Raw genomic sequence first — 24,000 nt, 5'->3', positions numbered from 1 at the left:
ACACTCTCCCTCTCTCTCCCCACCTCGCCTCCCTCCCCCCCCTCCCCAGGCCGTGCCGGTGCACCTCTCCCTGGACTCCCTGCTCCTGATGCCCGGCTCCCAGGTGAGGGAGGTGATGAGGCGGCTGGGGGCCAGCACCGAGGAGTGTTCTCGCCTCACCGCCGCCCTCTCCTGCCTGAAGAGCGCCACTGAGTCAGGTACAGGCCCAGTCCCCGCCCCCCAGCCACACCCGGGCCTGGCCCCGCCCCCACCTGTGCCCCGTCACGCCCCGCCTAGGTCTGGCCCCGCCCCCGCCTGGGTATGGCCCCGTCCCCCACCTGGGCCTGACCACACCCCCCGCCTGGGCCTGGCCACGCCTCACCTATGCCCGGCTCCGCCCTGTTGGAGGCACGGCCGACCCACCCCCCCACACACACACATGGTGTTTTAGTGTGTTTGTTACTGTGTGTAAATAAGAGATGTGCGTGTGCACGTGTAGTGTGTGTTTACAGATGAACCGGTGAATGTGTACATAGATCATAGACTGTGTAAGCTGTGTGTAGGTGTAGTGTGTGTTTACAGTATGTACCGGTCTGTTTTAGATGTTAGATGTGTGTAGGTGTAGTGTGCGGTTTTGTACCTGTGTATGGTCTGTGCAAATAGATGCATTGGTCGTACAAGATGTAGGATGTGTGTGGGTGTGGTGTGTGTTTATAGATGTATGTTCTGTGTCCCCCCCCCCCCCCCGCTGTGCAGGCGGCGAGCTGCGTGAGGACGGCGTGCCGTGGCTCTCTGAGCCAATCAGGAGGGACAGCGGCTCCCTGCTGACCGCCGAGCAGCTGTGCATCATGGGAGGAGGAGGAGGAGGAGGAGGAGGAGGGGGAGGAGGGGGGGCCCTCCTCGCCCTGCGCCCCCACAGCCCCTCCCCCCTCGCCCGCCCCTCCACCACCCCCTCCACCCCCTCCACGCCCTGCGGCGCCTGGCCGCACCCCCACCACCACCACCCGCGCTCCGGCTCCGTGTCGGCCGTGCCGGGCGGCGCCGCCGACGGCCACGCCCCCTCCTGCGCCTGCGGCGGGGACGGCCCCCTCCTGGCGGACCCCTTCCCCGTGTGTCTGGCGCGCGCCGCCGCCCGCCTCCAGGGCCGGGCGGGCACGCCCCCGGCGACCCCGCCCTCCAAGCGGCGGCCGCGGCTGAAGCCCCCCTGCACGCCGCCGCCCCCCTCCCGCAAGGTGCTGCAGCTGCTGCCCAACATCACGCTGACGCGCAGCAAGAGCCACGAGTCGCAGCTGGGCAACCGCATCGAGGACCCCCCCGCCGCCGCCGCCGCCACCGCCGCCGCCGCCGCCGCCGCCGCCACCGCCAAGTAGGTGCTTCCTGTTGGGCCCGCGAGGGACCAGGTGGCGGGGGGCGGGGCGGGGGGGGTCAAGGTTCAGGGTTAGGGCTGGGGTGTCGGGTTAGAGCTGGTGTTAAGGTTAGGGTCTGTGTTGGGCCATATGGTTAGGGTATGAGGTGGTTAGGGGTTAGGGTATGAGGTGGTTAGGGTATGAGGTGGTTAGGGTATGAGGTGGTTAGGGTATGAGGTGGTTAGGGGTTAGGGTATGAGATGTTAGGGTATGAGATGGTTAGGGGTTAGGGTATGAGGTGGTTAGGGGTTAGGGTATGAGGTGGTTAGGGTATGAGGTGGTTAGGGTATGAGGTGGTTAGGGGTTAGGGTATGAGATGTTAGGGTATGAGGTGGTTAGGGGTTAGGGTATGAGATGGTTAGGGGTTAGGGTATGAGGTGGTTAGGGTATGAGGTGGTTAGGGGTTAGGGTATGAGATGGTTAGGGGTTAGGGTATGAGATGGTTAGGGGTTAGGGTATGAGGTGGTTAGGGTATGAGATGGTTAGGGGTTAGGGTATGAGGTGGTTAGGGTATGAGATGGTTAGGGGTTAGGGTATGAGGTGGTTAGGGTATGAGGTGGTTAGGGGTTAGGGTATGAGATGGTTAGGGGTTAGGGTATGAGGTGGTTAGGGTATGAGGTGGTTAGGGGTTAGGGTATGAGATGGTTAGGGGTTAGGGTATGAGGTGGTTAGGGGTTAGGGTATGAGGTGGTTAGGGGTTAGGGTATGAGATGGTTAGGGGTTAAGGTATGAGATGGTTAGGGGTTAAGGTATGAGATGGTTAGGGGTTAAGGTATGAGATGGTTAGGGGTTAGGGTATGAGATAGTTAGGGTTGGGGTATAGAGTTAGGGTTAGGGTTGGTGTCGGGGTACAGGGTCAGTGGTTAGGGTTAGGGTGACCTGACTAGTGTTTTCAACGGGCAAGTGAACAATGACAATCAGTTTGAAGCAGTTTGAAGACAAAACGTCAAACGCCAGAGCAGGAAGGAATGTGGGTATGATTCCCAGAGCCCCTCAGGGTGCTGTGTCCTATAGTGTCCACTAGGGTCTCTGGCCGTCATCTCACCCCTGTTGGCTGGGGTCCACCAACAAGACGCGCTAAGCTGTCAAAACAGACACTCTGTTCTCACGCACAGAGAGGAGCACAATGTCTCTCTCTCGCTCTCTGTCTCTGTCTGTCTATCTCTTCTGTCTCGCTCTCTTGCTCTCTCTATCTATCTCTCGCTCTCTCTCTGTCTATCTCTCGCTCTCTCTCTGTCTATCTCTCCCGTTATCTGTCCATCGCTCTCTCTCTCTCTGTGTCACTCTCTCTCTCTCTCTCTCTCTCTCTCTCTCTCTCTCTCCCCCCCCCCCCCTCCCTCCCTCCCTCCCACGCTAGGGGTAAAGTTAATCCCCTCCATCAGATTCCCAGGGATTAGGAGTCATTTCAAAACAGGAAGTCTTCCCTGGGACCAACACACACACACACACACACACACACACACACACACACACACACACACACACACACACACACACACACACACACACACACACACACACACACACACACACACACACACACACACACACACACACACACACACACACACACACACACACACACACACACACACACACACACACACACACACACACACACACACACACACACACACACACACACACACACACACACACACACACACACACACACACACACACACACACACACACACACACACACACACACACACACACACACACACACACACACACACACACACACACACACACACACACACACACACACACACACACACACACACACACACACACACACACACACACACACACACACACACACACACACACACACACACACACACACACACACACACACACACACACACACACACACACACACACCTGTACACCCCTGCTCTGAATGTGATGAGCACTCAGCTTCCTGTAGGGTTCAACCAGCACGTCGATGGAGAGAGAACCACTCCCACAGAGACCACAGTGTGGGCACTATCACATCCTGCCATCAGATACTATTGAACTGCATTTTAATAGCACTTTTCTAACCAGTGGCCACTCAATGCGCTTTACAACATTGCCAAACATTCACCCATTCTTGCACACATTCACACACCGACGGCGGAGTCAACCACGTAAGGCAGTTAGGGTGAGGCGTCTTGCTCAGGGACACCTTAACACTCAGCTTGGAGGAGCCGGGGATCGAACTCACAACCTTCCGGTTACCCGCCAACCCGCGCTATCTCCTGAGCCACATGGCATCTTATGCTGAGACTGAACCCAATGGGTGATAGTGTAGGTTATAGTTTATAGATAGAGCTGATGGTGAACTGATTTAACCCAGTCTGACAGCTAAACGGGTACAAACCTTATTAGTTAAAGTAGTAGTATAGAGTATAATGAGTATAGTATAAAATATAATAAGTATAGTATAGAGTATAATAAGTATAGTATAGACTATAATGAGTATAGTATAGAGTATAATGAGTATAGTATAGAATATAATAAGTATAGTATAGAGTATAATAAGTATAGTATAGACTATAATGAGTCTAGTATACAGTATAATGAGTGTAGTACAGAGGATAATGAGTATAGTATACAGTATAATGAGTATAGTATACAGTATAGTGAGTATAGTATAGAGGATAATGAGTATAGTATACAGTATAATGAGTCTAGTATACAGTATAGTGAGTATAGTATAGAGGATAATGAGTCTAGTATACAGTATAGTGAGTATAGTATAGAGGGTAATGAGTCTAGTATACAGTATAGTGAGTATAGTATAGAGGGTAATGAGTCTAGTATACAGTATTGTGAGTATAGTATAGAGGGTAATGAGTCTAGTATACAGTATAGTGAGTATAGTATAGAGGATAATGAGTCTAGTATACAGTATAGTGAGTATAGTATAGAGGGTAATGAGTATAGTATACAGTATAGTGAGTATAGTATAGAGGGTAATGAGTCTAGTATACAGTATAGTGAGTATAGTATAGAGGGTAATGAGTCTAGTATACAGTACAGTGAGTATAGTATATAGGGTAATGAGTCTAGTAGTATTCCGGAGGCGGTCACATGTGTTGTGGAGGAGGAGCAGTGCTGGAGCCAGCTGACTCACCTGTGCCCTTAAGCCTGGGATTAGAGAGGTGGTGTCAGGACGTCCCGCTGAGCCAGCGGCCGATCACCACGCTTATCTTCACACCGCGTGTCGGCGCTTCACCTGTGGCACAACACACCTGGTCCCGGGCCAGGGAACACAGGCTGGCTCAGCGCTCGCCCTCTCTCACTCTCCCCCTCTCTCTCTCTGGCCCTCGTTGTCTCTCTCTCGCTCCCCTTCTCTCTCTCTGTCTCTACATGTCTCTCTCTGTCTCTCACCCCTTCTCTCTCGCTGTCTCTCTATGTCTCTCTATGTCTCTTATTTCAATTCCAATTAATTCAATTGAAAAGGGAATTATTGACGTTGTAAACAAACTGCAACACGCTAAAGTATAACAGTGAAAAAGTGATTGAATGTTAATCGATGTTATGGGTTCTGACTTAGTTTCCCTCTCTCTCTCCCCCCTCCCTCTCTTCACTCCCTTTCTCTCTCTCTCTCCCTCCCCCCCCTCCTCCCCCTCCCCCTCCTCCTCCCCCTCCCTCCCCCTCTCCAGGAGTGCTAATAAGAAGAACAAGCTGATCCTCAACATGCAGGTCAACGGTAACGGCTGTGAGGAGCCCCCCCAGCGGCACCCAGCGGGGACCCCCGCCCGCACCCCTGGCTCCGGAACCCCCACCCTCGCGCGGACCCCCGGCTCCGGCACCCCCACCCCCGCGCGGACCCCCGGCTCCGGCGGCCCCGTCTCCGCCAGGACCCCGGGGTCTGGGACCGGGACCCCGGTGGCGGCCTACACCCTGCCCGGCACGCCCACCCTCATGGAGGAACACAGCTCCATGAACAGTGGGTGGAGGGATGGAGAGATAGAGTGGAGAGATGGAGATGGATGGAGAGGGAGGGAGAGATAGAGTGGAGAGATGGAGAGGGATGGAGAGGGAGGGAGAGATAGAGTGGAGAGATGGAGAGGGAGGGAGAGGGAGGGAGAGATAGAGTGGAGAGATGGAGAGGGAGGGAGAGATAGAGTGGAGAGATGGAGAGGGAGGGAGAGATAGAGTGGAGAGATGGAGGGAGAGGGAGAGAGAGATGGATGGAGAGATGGAGATGGATGGAGAGGGAGGGAGAGATAGAGTGGAGAGATGGAGAGGGAGGGAGAGGGAGGGATGGAGAGGAAGGGAGAGATAGAGATGGATGGAGCGATAGAGATGGATGGAAAGATAGATATGGATGATAGAGATGGAGATGGAGGGCTAGAGATGGAGTTGGAGAGATAGAGATGGAGAGATGGAGATGGAGACATGGATGGAGAGATAGAGATGGATGTAGAGATGGAGATGGATGAGAGATAGAGATGGAGATGGAGGGCTAGAGATGGATGGAGAGATGGAGATGGAGGGCTAGAGATGGAGAGATAGAGATGGAGATGGATGGAGAGATAGAGCTGGACAGAGAGATAGAGATGGATGGAGAGATGGAGTTGGAGGCTGTTATCTGTGTTGACTGTGTTTTCTTTCCCTCCCTCTAGATAGCTCTGGACATCGTGGCTCCCCGCAAACCATGAGGAGAGACATAGGCCTCGCAGTCACACACAGGTGGGTTAGCCTAGCTTAGCCTAGCCTAGGAGAGACATCAGCCTCTCCTCACATTCACACACAGGTTGGTTAGCCTAGCTTAGCCTAGCCTAGCATACAAGGGACATAGGCCTTGCAGCCCCCGCAGGTTGGTAAGCAGTTGTTTAGCGTAGCCTAGCCTACCAGCTAATATTAACCCCTTTGTGGAGAGGGCACAGGCTTTGCAGACACACAGGTCATCTAACATAACGTAACATTTAAAAAACCTCCCCTAGTCCTCAATGCATTTTTAAACAGTGTTTCAAAGCCCTCAGTAGCAGCCGTCGGTGTACTGGTCGTTTCGTCAGTGACTGTTCTGGTTGTCTCTTCAGGTTCTCCACCAAGTCGTGGCTGTCCCAGACGTGTCAGGTGTGTCAGAAGAACATGATGTTTGGAGTCAAGTGTAAGCACTGTCGGTGAGTAGCTCGACCACCACCAGTCTGAGACACTACTGTTGGACTACTTAACCACTGTTTTACTGGGTTATGTCTATTTTTCTACGTATTTACTACCAACTGACCACCATTTTTCTACTATACTATCTTCTTACTATTATTTTACTACTATTGAACTATAATGTTATTTCTTGCTCAAGGGTGGCTACAGGTAGACCAAGAGAACCAAGACCCTTTGGGGACACCCTAACCACTAGACAGCTCCGGACTGTAACATGCTGAACATAACCTAGTAGTAAATGGTTATTGGTTAATTTACCGCATTTATAAAGCGCCGTTCTAACCCGTGGCCACTCAAACCGTTTACAATGGCTTCACATTCACCCATTCATGCACACATTCACACACCGACGGCGGAGTCAACCACGCAAAGGCGACTGCCCGCTCGTCAGGAGCAGTCAGGGTGAGGCGTGTCGCTCAGGGACACCTCGACACTCAGCCAGGAGGAGGAGCCGGGGATCGAACTAGCGACCTTCCGGGTTACCAGCCAAGCCGATCTACCTACCTGAGCCACACGCCGCCCACTAGCAGTCGTCCTAACGCTCCTCTTGCCGTGTCCCCTCCAGGTTAAAGTGCCACAACAAGTGCACAAAGGAGGCTCCCTCGTGCCGGATCACCTTCCTCCCCAGTACGTCTGCCTTCCAGATCTTTCTCTATCGTCTCCGTATGATTCATATATCAGCACCAGAGATGTGTTCTCCCTCACGGCGCTGAAAATACGTCCCTCCGTTCCTTCCTCTATAGTCGCCAAGATCCGCAGAACCGAGTCGGTTCCGTCGGACATCAACAACCCGGTGGACCGGCCCGCCGAGGTGCCCCAGTTCGGGACGCTGCCCAAGGCCCTGACCAAGAAGGTAACGGCGCTGCTGGGAACGCTGGCTGCACTGGTTTGGCAGAAGAAGAACATTGTGCACGGTAGCAGATGGTCACGCAAACGCCTGAACGTTGGCCAGGACGTGTGCCTCAGACTGCGTGGTGTCCATTTACGTCCGTCTTGTGCGATATGAGCGTCGCTGTTCATAGCCCGCTAGAATGCCAGCGTGCTTAAAAAAACGTGCCTGTAAGCATGCTAACTCTAGCAAGCCACTGCACTGGTCTATAAGCATGCTAAATAAACATAAGCATGCTAACATGCTAAACACGCTAACATGCTAACATGCATAAGCACGCTAACATGCTACCACAAACATGCTAATATGCTGTTTCCTACCCTGACTGCTGGAGCAGTTAGGGTTTAGGGCACTGAGCTCTGTGTTGAGCTCCAGGATGTCTGTACGTGTTTGGTCCGTCGACTGGAATCCATGTTAATGAGGTGCGCTTGTTTCTCCACATAGGACCACGCCCCTGTGCTCAACCAGCTGGACTCGAGCAGCAACCCCTCCTCCACCACCTCCTCCACCCCCTCCTCCCCCGCCCCCTTCCAGCAGAGCAACCCCCCCAGCGCCACGCCCCCACCCAACCCCTCCCCCAAGGGCCCCCGGGACGGACGCTTCCACTTCCCAGGTGAGTGCCCCGCCCGGCAGGGAGCCGCCGGCACAGAAATCAAACACACCCACCAGGATTTCTTGTCTGTTCTTGTTTGTTTTTGTGTGTTTTTGTTTCACACATGCACAAATAATATGAGCTTAACTTCGTCAGATGAGATCAACGTCAATCATCGCAGGCAGGAAATGCGTGCCACAGCAGCAAGTCAAATAAATAAAAATAGATTACTAGATAAAAAGAAATAGCTAGATAAAAAGATTGAATAACTACAAAAAAAACGAATTGAACTGATATATCAATATGCATTTATAATATGATTAGAATACATTTATTGTAAAGGCAGAAAACACGCCAAACCAGAGCAGCACGCGGTGCAGCATAGTGATAATAGTGAGCCTGAGGCCAGAGTCCCGGGGCTCTGAGGCTGTAAGGCGACCCGGGTACATTACCCACTAGGTGTGATCTCAGAACCAGCTAGTGGAGGGAGAGGGGGAGCCAATTCAACTTTATTTGTATAGCCCTTAATCACAGGTACAGTCTTAAGAGAGCTTAGCAGGCCATATATTCATGACATGTTTATGACCCCTAACCCTAGTCCCCCAGAGGGCAAGAAAAAACTCCCTTAAGGGAGCCCCTCAAGACGAGGACTCCCTTAAGGGAGTCCCTCAAGGAAGAAATCTTCAGAAGGAAGGCAGAGTGGCGGGTCCCTCCTTCAGAGTGGGATCATCAGGAGTGCAATGGGTGCCATAATTGACATACATACATACATACGTATTCATGCATGTGTCTTTCCTCTAATAATACTACTAACATACACTTTGATTACTCTGATAACTCCCCCCCCCCCCCCTCCCCATTCTCTTCCATCTTCTAACACTTCTGATCTTCTCTAACACTCCCTCCCTCCCTCCCTCCCTCCCTCTCCCTCCTCCTCTCCGTCTGGTTGTCTGTCTCCCTGTCTTCTTTTGGCCCAAAGCTGCCTGCTACTTCCAGCACAGACAGCAGTTTATCTTCCCTGGTGAGTTGGTGGGCACCGTCCAGATGCTGGACGGTACCTGTAGATTACCGCGATTATACCTGGATGTTACCAGTAAAGTACCTCAATATTACCTGGACGATACCAGTTAATTACCTCAATATTACCTGGATGTTACCAGTAAATTACCTCAATATTACCTGGATGTTACCAGTAAATTACCTCAATATTACCTGGACGATACCAGTAAATTACCTCAATATTACCTGCATACTACATGCATAGTAGCCACAGATATGATCTACTTATTAGCTGGATTTTATAACGTCCATGTAATATGTTATATCTGCAGGTAGCCTGGTAGGCTGCAGGTAATCTACAGGTAATAAGACCATTACCTGTACATTACTGGGGTAGGACCTGTGCTACGTGCTCTGTATTACATGGATATTGCCTACCTGCATACCTGCATATTACCTGGCTACTACATGCATACACTATCTGCATACTACCTGCATGCTAACTACCAGGACGGTACATGCATTTTACCTGCATGTTACCTACCAGGATACCACCTGCACACGTTTCTCCTCTCCTCAAACCTCTGTGTGACCGCGGCTCTGTGTGAACGCTGCTCTGTGTTGAACGCTGCTCTGTGTGAACGCCGCTCTGTGTTGAACGCCGCTCTGTGTGAACGCCGCTCTGTGTGAACACTGCTCTGTGTGAACACTGCTCTGTGTGAACGCCGCTCTGTGTTGAACGCCGCTCTGTGTGAACGCCGCTCTGTGCTCTGAGGACGGTTCACACTCACCGATCTGGAATGAGATGGAATGAGGGGAGGAGCCAGGGTTTAGTTCCCACGCTTCTGGTTTTCAGGCTACTGTTGTCCTTAATGTGGATTGTGGATTTCCGTCATCTAGATTTGATCAATTATTATATATTATCCATATATCATTTTCTCTAATTTTATATATATATATATATTTAGATTTGTGCAGACAGCATTGGTCTCTTAAGTGAGGTATCCATCTTGTTTTCCAATCAAACCGTTTAAAGGGAAACCACCGCACTGGGCCGTTCTCTCCAATGAGAGTACCGCTCTGTACGCCTGTTCGGGAACGATCGGCCTGACCCCAGCCTGACCCCAGGCTGACCTCTTCCTCCGGTCCTGACCTCATGAACACCAACAAACACAATTAGATTTCTTTGCGTCGTTAACCAATTGTTAACCGTTCTGCTCCCCACAGATGTGTCCAGCCCGGTCAGTTTGCACTCGGAGCTCGCTGCCGACGCTGTGTAAGTCACCAACCCACCTGATTGGTCGGTTTTATTTTATCCCCGTCTTACCTTTTACGCACTTATTGTATGTTGTACGTCCTGGCACTTAAAAACCGTATCCTAGCTATCTCTGGTTCTATGAACATCCTTACTGTACCGACAGAGATATATTGTTTCTCTTTCTTCTGACAAATGTACTTATTGTAGGTTGCTTCGTTTAGGTTGCTTCATTTAGCGTCTAAGTGCTAAATGCCCTAGATGTTAATGCATATGTCATCTAACATTAATAAAATATATTATTATTATTATTAACCTTCCACGTAATCAGGTACAATTCACTGAGACTCATTCAAATCCCTTTTCCAAGAGTGACTTGGACGTTTAAAACTCACAACAACGTGTCAAAACTCGTGTTCAAGTACAGTGATCCACGCTTCAGACTACTGACAGAGGCCCCACCCTCTCACTGTATTTCCTCCACTCTACTGTATATTCCACCGTCCTGATCGGTGCGTGTTTTGTCCCGGTTGTTGACAGCAGCGAGGCGGAGACGGGCGCGGATGACGTCCATAACCAGCTGGTGGAGGATGACGACGAGGAGGTAACCCCTGCTGCCTCAGGGGACCGCGGCGTGGTCACGTTTTCCCTCAGGCGTCACCGCTAAACGGGACTGACCTTCTGCCGTGTTTGTGTTCGTGACAACGCGGGGTTGATGTCAATACACTTCACATCAGAGGTGTTCTGCACGGATGCGGTTGCCCGGGGGGGGGGGGGGGGGCGTCGGCACTGTTTGTTGCCCAACAAGGGAACCCGTGCAGGTGTGAACAGCCAGAGTCAGGCTGAGGCAGAGCGGGCCGGGAGTGTTGAGGGTGATGTGGGAGCTCCACCTGCTGGTGTGTTGCAGCATGCATCTGGAGGTGCAGTTGCGGTTGAGTAGGGGTTCTCAAACGTTTTCTACTAGTGAACCCCCCTCTGAGATACCTCACCGGCACAAAACATTGTTGAAAAAATGAATTAAAAATGAACATTTGTGCGTTCTTTTCGGCGGTGTAAACATGAGAAACATGGGCCTGTGCTTCACGCAACCGTCGGCTAATGTCTCCCCACAAGAGAAGCACAACGCCAGGGGAGGGTCAGAGCAGTACACCCTGCAGTACTCCAAAGTACCCCTAGGGGTACTCGTACCCCCTTTTTGAGAACCACTGCCGTAAAAGGAGCGCACTATGTTCCATTGAGTGGGCGCGCTGGTCCATAGCGTCTTACAGTCACTGCAGCGTGTTTACAGGAAGACAGACTGCTGCATGCAACTATCTCAACTTTTTGATCTTCTTTTTCTTTTTGAAATCTTTCCGTCGTTCACGAATGAGGACACACACAGGCGTTATAGACGTGACCCGGGTGCAGCTACCCAACAGAAGCTCTGTGTGTGTGTCTCAGGAGGAAGCGGAGGAGGACGTCCGGGCCGGCGACCACGCCGTCGACCACCAGCAGCACCCGGACGAACGGGACGAGGACGAAGAGGAGGAGGAGGAGGAGGAGGAGGAGGAGGAGGAAGAAGAGGAGAGGCGCGGCCACCACCGCGGCCGCGAGGAGGACGAGGAGGAGGAAGGGGAGGAGTACGGGGAGGACGGGCGCCACAACGGCGTGTCGGACGGCGAGTGCGAGGGGGACGAGCTGGACGACCTGCCCAACTCCTGCGGAAACCCGTGGAGGGGGCCCATCTCCCGCAAGGCCAGCCAGACCAGCGTGTACCTGCAGGAGTGGGACATCCCCTACGAGCAGCTGGACCTGGGGGAGCTCATCGGGAAGGTGAGGGCTCCTGGGGGGGTCTGGGGGGGTCCTAGGGGGGACCTGAGGGGGTCCTGGGGGGTCCTGGGGGTCCTGGGGGGGTCCTGGGGGGGTCCTGGGGGGTCTGGGGGTCCTGGGGGGTCCTGGGGGTCCTGGGGGGGTCCTGGGGGGTCTGGGGGGTCCTGGGGGGACCTGAGGGGGTCCTGGGGGAACCTGAGGGGGTCCTGGGGGGGTCCTGGGGGGACCTGAGGGGGTCCTGTGGGGTCCTGGTAACTCTCGTGCTGTTCCCAGATCGATCTCATCTCGCGACGGAACGCCTTGATATTGGAGAGAGAGGGCGGGACTTCCATTACGTGGGTTCAATGACAGGAGAGGGCGGGTCTTCCGTTACATTGGTTTAACGGCGAGAGAGAGGGCGGGACTTTCTGTAGCGTGGGTTTAACGACAGGAGAGGGCAGGACTCACTAACCCATGACAGAGGTGGGTTCAGGGTTCCGGGTTTGATCCGAACGTGAGGGTCTGACCCCGGGTCTGTGGTCTCCTCAGGGCCGCTGGGGGAAGGTCCACAAGGGGCGCTGGCACGGCGAGGTGGCCATCCGCCTGCTGGAGATGGACGGGAACAACCAGGACCACCTGAAGCTCTTCAAGAAGGAGGTGATGAACTACCGGCAGACCCGCCACGAGAACGTGGTCCTCTTCATGGGCGCCTGCATGGCCCCGCCCCACCTGGCCATCATCACCAGGTGAGTGACATGGGTTGAGCAGGGGAGGGCGGGACTTTCTGTTACATGGGTTTAACGGGAGAGGGCGGGACTTTCCGTTACATGGGTTTAACAGGAGAGGGCGGGACTTTTTGTTACATGGGTTGAACAGGGGAGGGCGGGACTTCTGTTACATGGGTTGAACAGGGGAGGGCGGGACTTCTGTTACATGGGTTGAACAGGGGAGGGCGGGACTTCTGTTACATGGGTTGAACAGGGGAGGGCGGGACTTCTGTTACATGGGTTGAACAGGGGAGGGCGGGACTTCTGTTACATGGGTTGAACAGGGGAGGGTGGGACTTCCGTGGGTTTAATGACAGGAGAGAAATTTTCTCACTGAGCCGTGGTTCGCTCCCCAGCTTCTGCAAAGGGCGGACGTTGTACTCGGTGGTGCGGGACTCCAAGAACCCTCTGGACATCAACAAGACCCGGCAGATCGCCCAGGAGATCGTCAAGGTGCGTAGGATGTGTGTGTGTGTGCCTGCGGTAAGAGGTGTGACAGGATGTGTGTGTTGTGTGACAGGATGTGTGTGTGTTGTGTGACAGGATGTGTGTGTTGTGTGGCAGCATGTGTGTGTTGTGTGACAGGATGTGGGTGTTGTGTGACAGCACGTGTGTGTTGTGTGACAGGATGTGTGTGCTGTGTGACAGGATGTGTGTGTGTGTGTCCCCGGTTCGAGGTGTGACCGGATGTGTGTGTGTGTGTGCTCCCGGTACGCCATGTGACAGGATGTGCTTGTGGTTCCAGGGAATGGGCTACCTGCACGCCAAAGGCATCGTCCACAAAGACCTGAAGTCCAAGAACGTGTTCCATGACATCAACAAGGTGGTGATCACGGACTTCGGCCTCTTCGGGATCTCGGGGGTGGTCCAGGAGGGAAGGTAAGATCCTCCACCCTCTGGTGCAGCGGGGACCCCCCTTTTTGTTCATTTTGCGACCCCCCCCACGTTGGACATTGGTTCTTCATCTGCTTCCCCACACACCTCGTTGAACCCCCTATTGACTCCATGCCCGAAAGGTGTGAGTCCCAGTGAACAGTTTGTTCATCGCACCACACCACTGGACGCTCGTAGCTACTCATCGTCAGGCAGTGACGATTAGGCCGTGGTGGTACATACAGGACCTTTCTTTACCCAAGTCCTCACCCAACCTCACGTTGGGGGGGGCCGATCTAGACTGCGCTCTGATGTTGTGTGTTCACACTGCATCACTGGCTTCAGAGTGTCCTCGTCCCCAACAGCACGGTTTCTCAAAGCCTGGCTCGGGGACTGTACCAGACCTCGCTGTACCAGAACTCACAGAAACTCACTGATTCATGCTCCAAATAATAACTGAGCCATCAGACTTGAAGGAAGGAATTGCAACCAATCACATCGCACCATCACCATCACCAATTGAAACGTGACCCCCTTTCATTTTGACTTTCATGTTCATTTGGTGAATTAAACTTCTGTAGCTCTTCAGCTTTGATTATGGAGGTCTTCTTGGGCCCCTGAGGCTCCACTGGGCCCCTGAGGCTCCACCGGGCCCCTGAGGCTCCACCGGGCCCCTGGGGCTCAGGACAGTTTGAGAGGGGGAGGGCGGCCCTGACCCGTTTGACCTCTGACCCCCTCTAGGCGGGAGAACAAGCTGAAGCTGCCCCACGGCTGGATCTGCTACCTGGCGCCGGAGATTGTGCGGAGGATGAGTCCCGGGAACAACGAGGACCGCCTGCCCTTCTCGGCCGCCGCCGACGTCTACGCCTTCGGGTACGACCCCTGACCCCCCCTGACCCCTGACCCCCCCCCCTAACCCCTGACCCCGACCACCGACCACCAGCACACCTCCTCTGAGCGGTGTCAGTAAGCTCATGGTTGAATGGCTCGTCACTCTGAAGAGATACAAACAGCTTCAATAAGAGAGACAAACGGAAAGAAAGTAGGATTAAAAGATAAAAAGCGTAAAAACTATTTTCATTTAAACTAAACTAAAATGAGCATTTAAACATTTTGCATTTTTACCTTCAAGGCATTTAGCAGACGCGACTTACAATAACTACATTTGTCAGAAGAAGGAGAAACAACAATATATCGCTGTCGGTACAGTTAAGATGTTCATAGAACCAAGTGCCAAGCTCTAACAATCACTAGGTTAACCCATTCCCCGTACACAACAAAGACAGCTAGGATAAGACGCTACACAATGCTAAGTACTATTTTTAAGTGCCAGGACGTACAACATACAATAAGTGCGTACATTAAGTGTCCAGGTGAACTCTGCATGAAGGATAAAGAGTTGATGGTATTGTTTGTTTTGTTTAAATCCCCCCCCCCAACAGAACCATTTGGTACGAGCTGCAGGCCCGGGACTGGCCAATCACCAACCAGCCAGTGGAGGCCATCATCTGGCAGGTGGGCAGCGGGCAGGGCATCAAGAAGGTGCTGGCGGAGGTCAGCCTGGGCAAGGAGGTCACGGTAGGTCACCCGCCTCTTAACGTTGACCTTTGACCTTTAGGACCTTTACAATGAACATGACTGCACTTAATCTTTAAACGTTGACCTTTGCACTTTTTTACTTTAATAATGAACATGACTGCACTTAACCTTTGAAAGTTGACCTTTAACCTTTTAACGTTGACCTGAATAATGAACATGACTGGGTTTAGCACTTTAACATTGTACTTTTTATTTTTTTGAATTTTTACTATTTTAATGGTCATCGTTCCTTTATCATGCGCGTCATTCCTTTATATAACCTGCATTGTTTCGATTCATAATGTACATTCATTCCAAAAACAAAAACAGCTTCATCAACAACTCCTGAATCCCCTGGCGTCCTGTACCTTTGAATGTAGCATAACGTCCTGTATTGATAAACCTTGGTTGAGGTCATTTTCACGGTGCAGTGAACCAGACCAGGCCCGGGTTCCACCTTGTGGTTCTGACCCGGTGGTTCTCGTCCGGTCCTCTCCCACCCCCCCACCCCCCCCCACAGGAGATCCTGTCGGCCTGCTGGGCGTACGACCAGAGAGAGAGGCCCACCTTCACCCAGCTGGCCGAGATGCTGGAGAAACTCCCCAAGCTCAACCGCAGACTCTCGCACCCGGGACACTTCTGGAAGTCTGCAGAGTACGGATCCTAGAGAGGGGGGGGGGTTGGGGGGGATGGGGGAGGGAGGGAGGGAGGAGGAGAGAGAGACACTGGACCCTGGGGGATGGGGGTGGTGGTGGGTGGGTGGGTGTGGGTGGTGGTGGGTGCGGGTGACGGTGGTGGTTTTGCCGTGGTGGTCGGTGTTTGTACAGAACTGTTTGCACAGAAGCAGCCGTCGATTGAGTGTAGAGGATAAACCTTCACGATACATTTTTTATGAGAAAATCCTTTAAAGGGTTCGAACGGTCCCACGGGCGCAGTAAAGACCATCGAATACACGGGCCTCCAACCCTATGGTTGGTCGACGCACGGACCGAGCGCGGCCCACCGATTGGCTGAGGGATCGTGGGGACGGAGGTGTCTCCTAACGACCGGAGGGACCGCCGGGGGGGGTTCTGTGAACGATGGCGCTTCAGTCCTCCTCCTCCTCCTTAACGTTTAGAACCGTTTCAGAACACAAAACCAAAAGATTGAACTCCTCTCCCCTTCGCCCTTGTCTTTTCCTCGCTCGCTCTTTTCCTAATATCTTTAAGGAAGAATCATCTTCACTAAATCCTCTTCCGTCTGTTTTTCTATTAAACTGCTGCTTGTTTACAAATGACTTCTCGGTTTAACCCACGCGACAGATAGTGGGATGGAATGCAGTTTTAACAAGATGGAGAGATGAACTCGGAGGTGGAAAGGATGCATGAAGCTATGTATAAATATGTATAGATATCAAAATAGTTTTACCCTCAGGTGTGATGTTGATCAGCCATCCCAAATCATTTCACAACCCCCCCCCCCATTAGTGACATCACAAGTGGGCGTGTCCACCCAGACGTATGATGGACAGCTCAGCCTACCAGTGGCTACGGCCCACTGGGTCTATCCCATCATGCATCTGGATGATGCACTTCCACTTGTGATGTCACTAAAGGCTCGATATATGGCTCGATATATTTTGGTGATAAAAAATAGGGGCCCTTTAAGTTGAGCAAGTCTGGTGAGATTTCAACCAATCAGAATGTCTGTCTTATGTAGCCTGTGTGTGTGTGTGTGTGTGTGTGTGTGTGTGTGTGTGGTTGACATTAACTGCTACTAACGCCTCTCTGTTTCCTTGCTCCTTCTCTGTGCGTCTCCTTGCCTCCTCCGCCTCCTCCTTCTCTGATCCAGGTTGTAGCAGCAGCCGCGCAGCAGGCCGCGTCTGGCCGCCTGGCCGTCTGGCCGTCTGGCCGTCTGGCCGCCTGGCCGCCTGGCCGTCTGTCTTGCATGCTCTGAGAGACGATGACAGCATCGCCTCTCAACCAATCAGACTCTGCTTCCACTAATCCACTCCTCCTCCTCTTCCTCCGCCTCCTCCTGCTAACCAACGCCGCCGCCGCCACCGCCGCCGTGCTGTCCTGTGGCGTCGGGACGAGTGGTGCATTGTGGGTAGTCGCTGCCCTACTCTTAACCCTTTGTTAGAATAAAAAAAAAGAAGGATCTCCTCTCGCCTTCTTCTTCTGCTGTCTTCGTCTGGCGTCTGGTCGGGGCCGCGTGGAGGTCGCGGGAAGGTCGCGCGGAGGTCACGGTGGTGGTGTGGGGGTCGTGGGGCGGTGACGTGGGCGTGTGCTGAGAGTTCTGCCGTACAGACCGCCCTGCAGGCCTGGTGACGATGTTGATGGCGATGACGGGCGCCTGCCTCCTCTTCCTCCTCCCAGCGCTGTTGTGCTCCGTTCTGTACATGCTGCACACCCTCCGTGGGGCTCACAGAGCATCACGTTGGGGACATGAACATCCTCCGTGGAGCTCACAACCTCACACACACACGGCCCGCATCACATGGAGGAGGAGATGGTGACCATCCTTATGGAGCTCGCAACTCACCCACACACACACACACACACACACACACACACACACACACGGCCCCCCATCACGTGGAGGAGGAGATGAACGTCCTGGACACCACAGCCCCCAGCTTCATGTTGGCGGTGTGTTGGGAGTGTTTCCTCCTGCGGGGTCAGAGACACTGAACCAGTTGTTTTGCGACCAGACTCGTTCTAAAGGGTGAAGGCAGCCCAGGGCTCCCGTCATCGTCGGCTCAAACCTCCCTGTGTAGAAACCATCGCCTGGGTTACCAACATGTTATTGGGAACATGTCATCAAATGTCCATAATCAATTAGAATTATCATTTGTCAACAATCAGTAACAATTGCTTCATGCAAGTGTAAAGTGCACCTTATAATGGCGTGAATAATTTATTTGAAATATGGGTCTGTATTTTTTTAAGTTATATTCCTGTCGGCACAAAAGAAGAGTCCTGTATCTTCCTAGATGGTGCGTGTGTGTGTTGGTGTGTGTGTGTGTGTGTGCTGGTGGTGGTGATTTCTGGCTTATGTTGGTGTCCTGTATTTCTCTGTTCTGTGTGTGTGTGTGTGTGTGTAGGCGTGCGTGTACGTGCGTGTGTGCGCAGGTGTGTGTGTGTGTGTGCGCATGCGTGTGGTGAACGTTGTGTGTCACACGTGTGTGTCAATACATTATTTAATGTACAGCATAGCAACGCGGTTCTTTTAAAAACTTTGTACAAACACGTTTTTGTACGTACACACCATGACATTTTGAAATAGGTACTGCTCTCCCTATGACAGATGTATATATTTCTATTTTTTGCCCATGTACAAAATACTGTATAAAGACTGTAAATGTGTGTTTTTTTATGTTGATGTCAGAATTCATATTTTTGTATTGCATGTGACTTCCATTCTGTACGCGCTGCGTTCCTCCCAGGGGGGTCAATAAAGTGAAGCTTGTCACGTCAGACTGCGCCTGCTTTCTAAATCCCCCGGCGAGCCAAACTCTTCCTCTACAAGCTCAGAGTTATTGGACCATAAGCCGCCGTTCAGAAGTTATTAAACCATAACTTGGTTAAGACGTGGTTGTCTCCCATGCCGAATACCTTACAGGAACAAAGTACAAACGACATGCACACAGACACACACATCCACACACACACACACTTACGCTAACACACAACACACCCACTCTTACACAACAATAGCACAGAGGAAAGGCACAAGAAAGGTTGTTTGTGTGAAATTGTAGGGCTGATGTTTGAAATCATATGCAACTCTAAAAGGAAGGCAGCATGTCTGAAAAATATGTTGTAAAATAGGCCTGTTCTAAAACAAGTTCCCCATCCGTCTCTGGAGTGCTCCTCTGATGTTATAAAGGGTACTTGAGAGGGACTGAAGTACCCACTACAGTACAGGACAGCAGTCCTCCAAAAGGTCTGGAACCACTTGTCCAAAATATCTGCCGCCACTAGGGGGCGATGGAGAGTTCAGGAGATCGAAACGCAGTTACTGAAAAGCTAAATATTTTCACTGCAAACCAATCTAGTTTTTAGTATTTAACCAATGCTATGTTTTGAGTCAATGCACATAATACAAATATCGATCACCAACCAACTACTAGAGCAATTGTAAGTAGCTAGTTGAATCAAAGCCTGTCAAAAGTCTCGGGATGAGGGGATGGCTCTCGTTTCCCTGGCAACGCACTCCGTTCCGCAGCCTCTTTAACCCCGACCGGTACCCGAGCGATCGGATGGGGGCGATAAAAGCATCTCCTCCACGACATAATAGTGCTTTCTGTCTGAGGAACCGACAAAGGAAAGCATAACCACGCAGATCTGCATCGGTGAGAGACGGGGGCTCACCAAAGTCATGTCTCCGATGGTGGTTATATCGGTAATTAAAGTGGTAATGTTCATATATGCAACATAATGTCATATACAGAGACACTATTCTGTATATTAATTATGCATCCTTGTGGAAGATTTCACTGTGTCTGTGAAAGTTTTAATTCAACCCTGTGCAGACCGGAAGCCCTTGAGAAATGCCCGGTACCATGACTAATAACATTCGTTTGGAGAAGGAGTTTGTGTCTGTGTGTGTGTATGGTTGTGTGCGTGTTTGTGTGTGTATGTGTATGTGTATGTATGTATGTATGTATGTATGTATGTATGTATGTATGTACAGTATGTATGTATGTATGTGTGTGTGTGTGTGTGTGTGTGTGTGTGTGTGCACGTACGAAGGTGTAGGGGAGATGTGCAAGAATGGTCGCTGTGTTCAGATGAGTGCTCTCTCACATCCAGGCTGCTTGCCGTTTCCAACCACACAAACCAATCATCAGTAAAACTGAGACTTCAGGAACCGAACAACACAAACACAGAATAAGTCTGCTGACCCACCTTCACTTTAAAAAAAAGTACATTGTACAGATTGTATATAGTTATAAGGTTCTTAACACAGTTTAAAGAATACTCCCGGCCTACCTAAAGTACGCCTACACTGTCCCTACTTTAAAATCATGACAAGCGAAATAATCCAGAAAAGTCTGATTAGAATCAACAAAGATATTATTTCGAATTTCTCCATTTGCATCACAGTAGCGTGACAGCTGGCTTCCCCGCCGTATTTTAAGACTAAAGAGGGCAACAGATGAGCGATGAGCACTTCCTGCCGTGCGTCGAGTGCGATTAGAGAACCGAGAGTAGGAGGAGGAAGTGGAGTTGTTAATAGGTGTCACGATGCCTCGTCTCTCACTGAGCTGAGCCTTCAGCCGGGTTCTAGTCCGCTGCGTTCCCGTCCCGTCGCCGAGGTGAGTCGAACCCCTTCCATCCTTCAGGTAACCGTGTGATCTGTTCACTCTGAGACCGTTCGAGGTTAGATCATTGAACCAGAGTGAGGACACGAGGAGACTGTAGTTCGGATCTTGGTCCTCTCCGGTCGGATGTAGGGTGGAGGAGAAGGTGTTGTACTCCTGGGATGACTAGTGTTGTGTTGTGATGAGAAGGTATTTCAGATAAGGTTTGGTCCGTCTCTAGGAGTTGCCATAACGTGAACAGGTAGGCTCAGGGCCATCGCTGTATTAGGCTCCGATTTATACGCTACGAAACAATCCTGGTCAGAGAATGATGGATACGTACTGTATGTTTTGTATGTTTTTACAGTTTTCTAAATCCTTACCATGTTCTATGAGTATACCTAACTTAAGATGTAGAATATTTACTCACAAACATAATAAGATACAATATGATACTCAGAACCACTGAGTATTTGGAACAAGACCCACAAATCAGGTTCTAGATGTTATCTAAGGATACGTATTGATGGTTGATGTAAGGGATAATGTATAGAACGCTGGTCATTATCTGGAAATATTTCCCATTCTATACATTATCCCGCTTATTACATGGCTACTTGCCAAAACGCAAACACAACTTCACACGGTGTGTCTTTTTACAATTTATTTGTCACCAGCATTCGTAGTGTTGATCAGCAGAGAAATAGACGTTTACGTCACTTAGCAACCAAATACGCTGGGGTTGATAAGTTAACGGAATACTTGCGGAGTGATACGACAGATGTGAATCAGAGGCAAAAAAAAACACTTTCCTTGACAGCCGGAAGTCGGAAAGGCCCATGCAAGTGAACGGAGCGTTCCACAGCATTGAGAAGAGCCGTGTAATAAAGTGAATTACATAGAGTTATTTAGTTGATATGTATAAATAGTTGATTTGTATAAATCTTTCTTTGCATCAAAATAATCAGTTCAAAATCGTATTGTGAGGTACCCTACGATTCCCGCCCGTAAACTGATGACGGTGCTGAAACATTTCTGTACTCAAACCCTCTTCCTCCCTCTGTTCAGCCGACACGATGAAGAGCTCCTCACCCGTCCTCCTCCTCGCCCTGCTCTCCCTGTGGGCGGGCCTTTCCGCCACGGACCAATCCAACGCCACCGAGGCCCCGAGCGTGGAACCCTTCCCCTCGGTCCCGACGACACTGGAAGACCCTCCCCCCTCGAACCAGCCCTCAAACGACTCCGGCTCCTCCCTGACGCCAGAGCACAACGCCACCACCACCACCCCCACCACCGCCGCCGCTGCCACCGCCGCCACCGCCGCCGCCACCGCCGCCGCCGCCACCACCACCGCCACCACCACCGCCACCACCACCACCACCGCCACCACCGCCACCACCACCGAGCCCGGCATGTTTGGCCGGAAGTCGGAGCGCATCCTGCTGTTTGTGGCGGGCGGGCTGACGGTGGCGTGCGTGGGGCTGCTGGTCACCACCGCCCTGCTGACCTGGAAGCTCTGCCAGCGGCGGCGGGAGGCGGAGCCGGACAGCGACCTCATCAGCAACTGTGAGTTCTGGATGGGCAGCGCGCGGCGCAACAAGGCCGGGCGCGCGCAGAGACCCCCCGCCGTGGAGACCTGCCTGATGCTCGGACCCCTGGAGACCAAGAAGGAGCAGTGGGGGGCCGGGGGGGGCGGCGACGGGGGGGAGGGAGGGGAGGGAGGGGAGGGAGGGGAGGTGGCGGACACGGAGAAGGAGCTGAAGGGAGGAGAGGGGGAGGCGGAGGCGGGAGCAGGGGGAGAGTCAGACCCGCCCCCAGGGGCCAACGGGACGGCCGGTGTCCTGGCCCCAGAGGGGGGTCCCAGTGAGTCTGGACCCCCCGCGGACCCCTGCCCTGGGGGGGGCTCCGGGGGGCCCGGGGATGTAGTTTAGAGCCAGGGGTTTGTGTATACACACACACACACATGCAAACGCAACCGCAAGGTCACAAACAAACACACTCTCACACACACACACACACACACCGGCTGCATACAAAGCCACTTCCTGCCTGAGTGGTTGAGTCCACCTGGTCTGCTGGTCTGAGGTTGCGTTCACAAAACCCCCAGGCTCCAGTCCTCCTCCGCTCTCTGTTTGGAGGCTGGGGGAGAAGCTGCCCCGTGCCGTGCCAATCATGTTCCTCTGTGGCAAATGTTCTTTTTCTATAAATAAATATGTAAATAAATGAATACGAAAAGAAAAACTCGAAGTCACGCAAATGATGATTCCCCCAAAACAAGTATGATTATGATTCATGATTCCGATTCAATGTAGCCTGTGTGTGTGTGCGTGCGTGTGTGTGTGTGTGTGTTTGTGCGTTTGTGTGTTTGTGTGTGTGACCGTGTGTGTGTGTGTGTGTGTCTGTGTGTGCATGATTGTACGAGCGTGCATGTGTGTGTGTGTGTGTGTGTGTGTGGGGTGGGTGCGTGAATGCTTGTGTACGTGCGTGTGTGTGTGTGCGTGTGCCTGTGTCTGTGTGTGTGTGTGTGCGTGCGTGTGTGCGTGCGTGCCTGTGTGTGTGTGTGTGTGCGCAAGTGTGTGTCTGCATGTGCGTGTGTTGTGTGTGTGTGTTTGTGTGGGAGGAGGACATTGCGAGACACAGGAAAGAGAGAGAGATTATTAGGCCCTGAGTGGCCGGTAGGAACCTGATGATGAGCTGGAGGAAGCGGTTCTTTAGTGAGCGCTTGCGGTTCCGCTGCTTGAGGAACTGACCCAGACAAAGAGGCTTTCATTGGGCTGGATCCCCCTCCCTGAGTGAGGGTGTGTGTGTGTGTTTTGTTTGTTTGGGCCCAGGTCTCTCTCCTGAGTGTGTGTGTGTGTGTGTGTGTGTGTGTGTGTGTGTGTGTGTGTGTGTGTGTGTGTGTGTGTGTGTTTGTGTGTGTGTTTGTTTGTGTGTGCCCAGGAGTTTGTGTGTGTGTGTGTGTGTGTGTGTATGTGTGTGTGTGTGTTCCGCCTGAAGTCTCCACACAAACCACACTCCACACCACCTCCACCTCCACCATCTTCTCCACCACCTTCTACACCAGTGCATGTGTGCACTGGTGGGGGGGGGGGGGGTGTGATCTGGCTGGTGGTTCAGAGCTGGTTTCCGAAACAAAAACAAAGGTGAGTTTTTTTTAAAGCAGTGTTTGTTTGTTTGTTTGTTTGTTTGTCGAGACAGCTGCTGTTCTGACTGCTGCACCTGGAGACTGTTGTGTGTCCCTATATAGAATACATAATACATAAACTATATAATACATAATACATAAACTATATAATACATAATATATAATACATGATACATAAAGTATGTTGTATTATTGTATTAAATCGTTGTTGTTGTTGCTGTTATTGTCTGTTTTGTAGCGCATTAATGGTAATAAGACGTATTCTGAGACCCTAGTTCA

At 51.9% G+C, this 24,000-nt stretch overlaps 2 protein-coding genes across 7 annotated transcripts in view; both read left to right on the top strand.

Moving 5' to 3' along the window:
- The window catches only part of ksr1a (kinase suppressor of ras 1a), a gene marked incomplete at its 3' end in the record, with an annotated part of 35,564 nt that extends 16,829 nt beyond the window's left edge, over nucleotides 1-18,735 (top strand). The window contains exons 3-21 of one of the 5 annotated variants that reach the window (XM_084474507.1): nucleotides 50-197; nucleotides 736-1,345; nucleotides 5,042-5,328; nucleotides 6,008-6,074; nucleotides 6,425-6,508; nucleotides 7,114-7,175; nucleotides 7,292-7,401; nucleotides 7,882-8,050; nucleotides 9,009-9,050; nucleotides 10,256-10,304; nucleotides 10,824-10,887; nucleotides 11,724-12,095; nucleotides 12,621-12,817; nucleotides 13,195-13,291; nucleotides 13,584-13,717; nucleotides 14,453-14,584; nucleotides 15,154-15,289; nucleotides 15,810-15,943; nucleotides 17,120-18,735. In XM_084474507.1, the coding sequence (XP_084330633.1) occupies nucleotides 50-197; nucleotides 736-1,345; nucleotides 5,042-5,328; nucleotides 6,008-6,074; nucleotides 6,425-6,508; nucleotides 7,114-7,175; nucleotides 7,292-7,401; nucleotides 7,882-8,050; nucleotides 9,009-9,050; nucleotides 10,256-10,304; nucleotides 10,824-10,887; nucleotides 11,724-12,095; nucleotides 12,621-12,817; nucleotides 13,195-13,291; nucleotides 13,584-13,717; nucleotides 14,453-14,584; nucleotides 15,154-15,289; nucleotides 15,810-15,943; nucleotides 17,120-17,126 (2,901 nt within the window). Of the gene's footprint in view, nucleotides 1-49; nucleotides 198-735; nucleotides 1,346-5,041; nucleotides 5,329-6,007; nucleotides 6,075-6,424; nucleotides 6,509-7,113; nucleotides 7,176-7,291; nucleotides 7,402-7,881; nucleotides 8,051-9,008; nucleotides 9,051-10,255; nucleotides 10,305-10,823; nucleotides 10,888-11,723; nucleotides 12,096-12,620; nucleotides 12,818-13,194; nucleotides 13,292-13,583; nucleotides 13,718-14,452; nucleotides 14,585-15,153; nucleotides 15,290-15,809; nucleotides 15,957-17,119 lie in introns of those variants that run through there. The other 4 variants (XM_084474506.1, XM_084474505.1, XM_084474509.1 and 1 more) reach the window with 4 other exon arrangements.
- Nucleotides 18,736-20,475: 1,740 nt separating this feature from the next.
- LOC311354041 (uncharacterized protein) lies at nucleotides 20,476-22,752 on the top strand. 2 transcript variants are annotated; one of them, XM_084473832.1, is made up of 2 exons: nucleotides 20,476-20,618; nucleotides 21,645-22,752. In XM_084473832.1, exon 2 carries the CDS (start codon nucleotides 21,653-21,655, stop codon nucleotides 22,505-22,507), a length of 855 nt encoding a protein of 284 aa, XP_084329958.1. In that variant the 5' UTR covers nucleotides 20,476-20,618; nucleotides 21,645-21,652; the 3' UTR covers nucleotides 22,508-22,752. The 2 variants fall into 2 exon arrangements, with proteins under 2 accessions (XP_084329958.1, XP_084329959.1); XM_084473833.1 differs by having other exon boundaries at nucleotides 20,491-20,591.
- Nucleotides 22,753-24,000: the final 1,248 nt, after the last annotated feature.

Source organism: Micromesistius poutassou, assembly GCF_964030765.1.
Source record: "Micromesistius poutassou genome assembly, chromosome: 10".
In the NCBI taxonomy this organism is placed as follows: Eukaryota; Metazoa; Chordata; class Actinopteri; order Gadiformes; family Gadidae; genus Micromesistius; species Micromesistius poutassou.
Note: the sequence above shows the minus strand (reverse complement) of the source record. Positions and strands in the feature narration are given on the sequence as shown.

What these genes read in the sequence shown, in the direction of transcription:
- LOC311354041 (XM_084473832.1), top strand. Translation starts at nt 21,653, where the DNA reads ATGAAGAGCTCCTCACCCGTCCTCCTCCTCGCCCTGCTCTCCCTGTGG.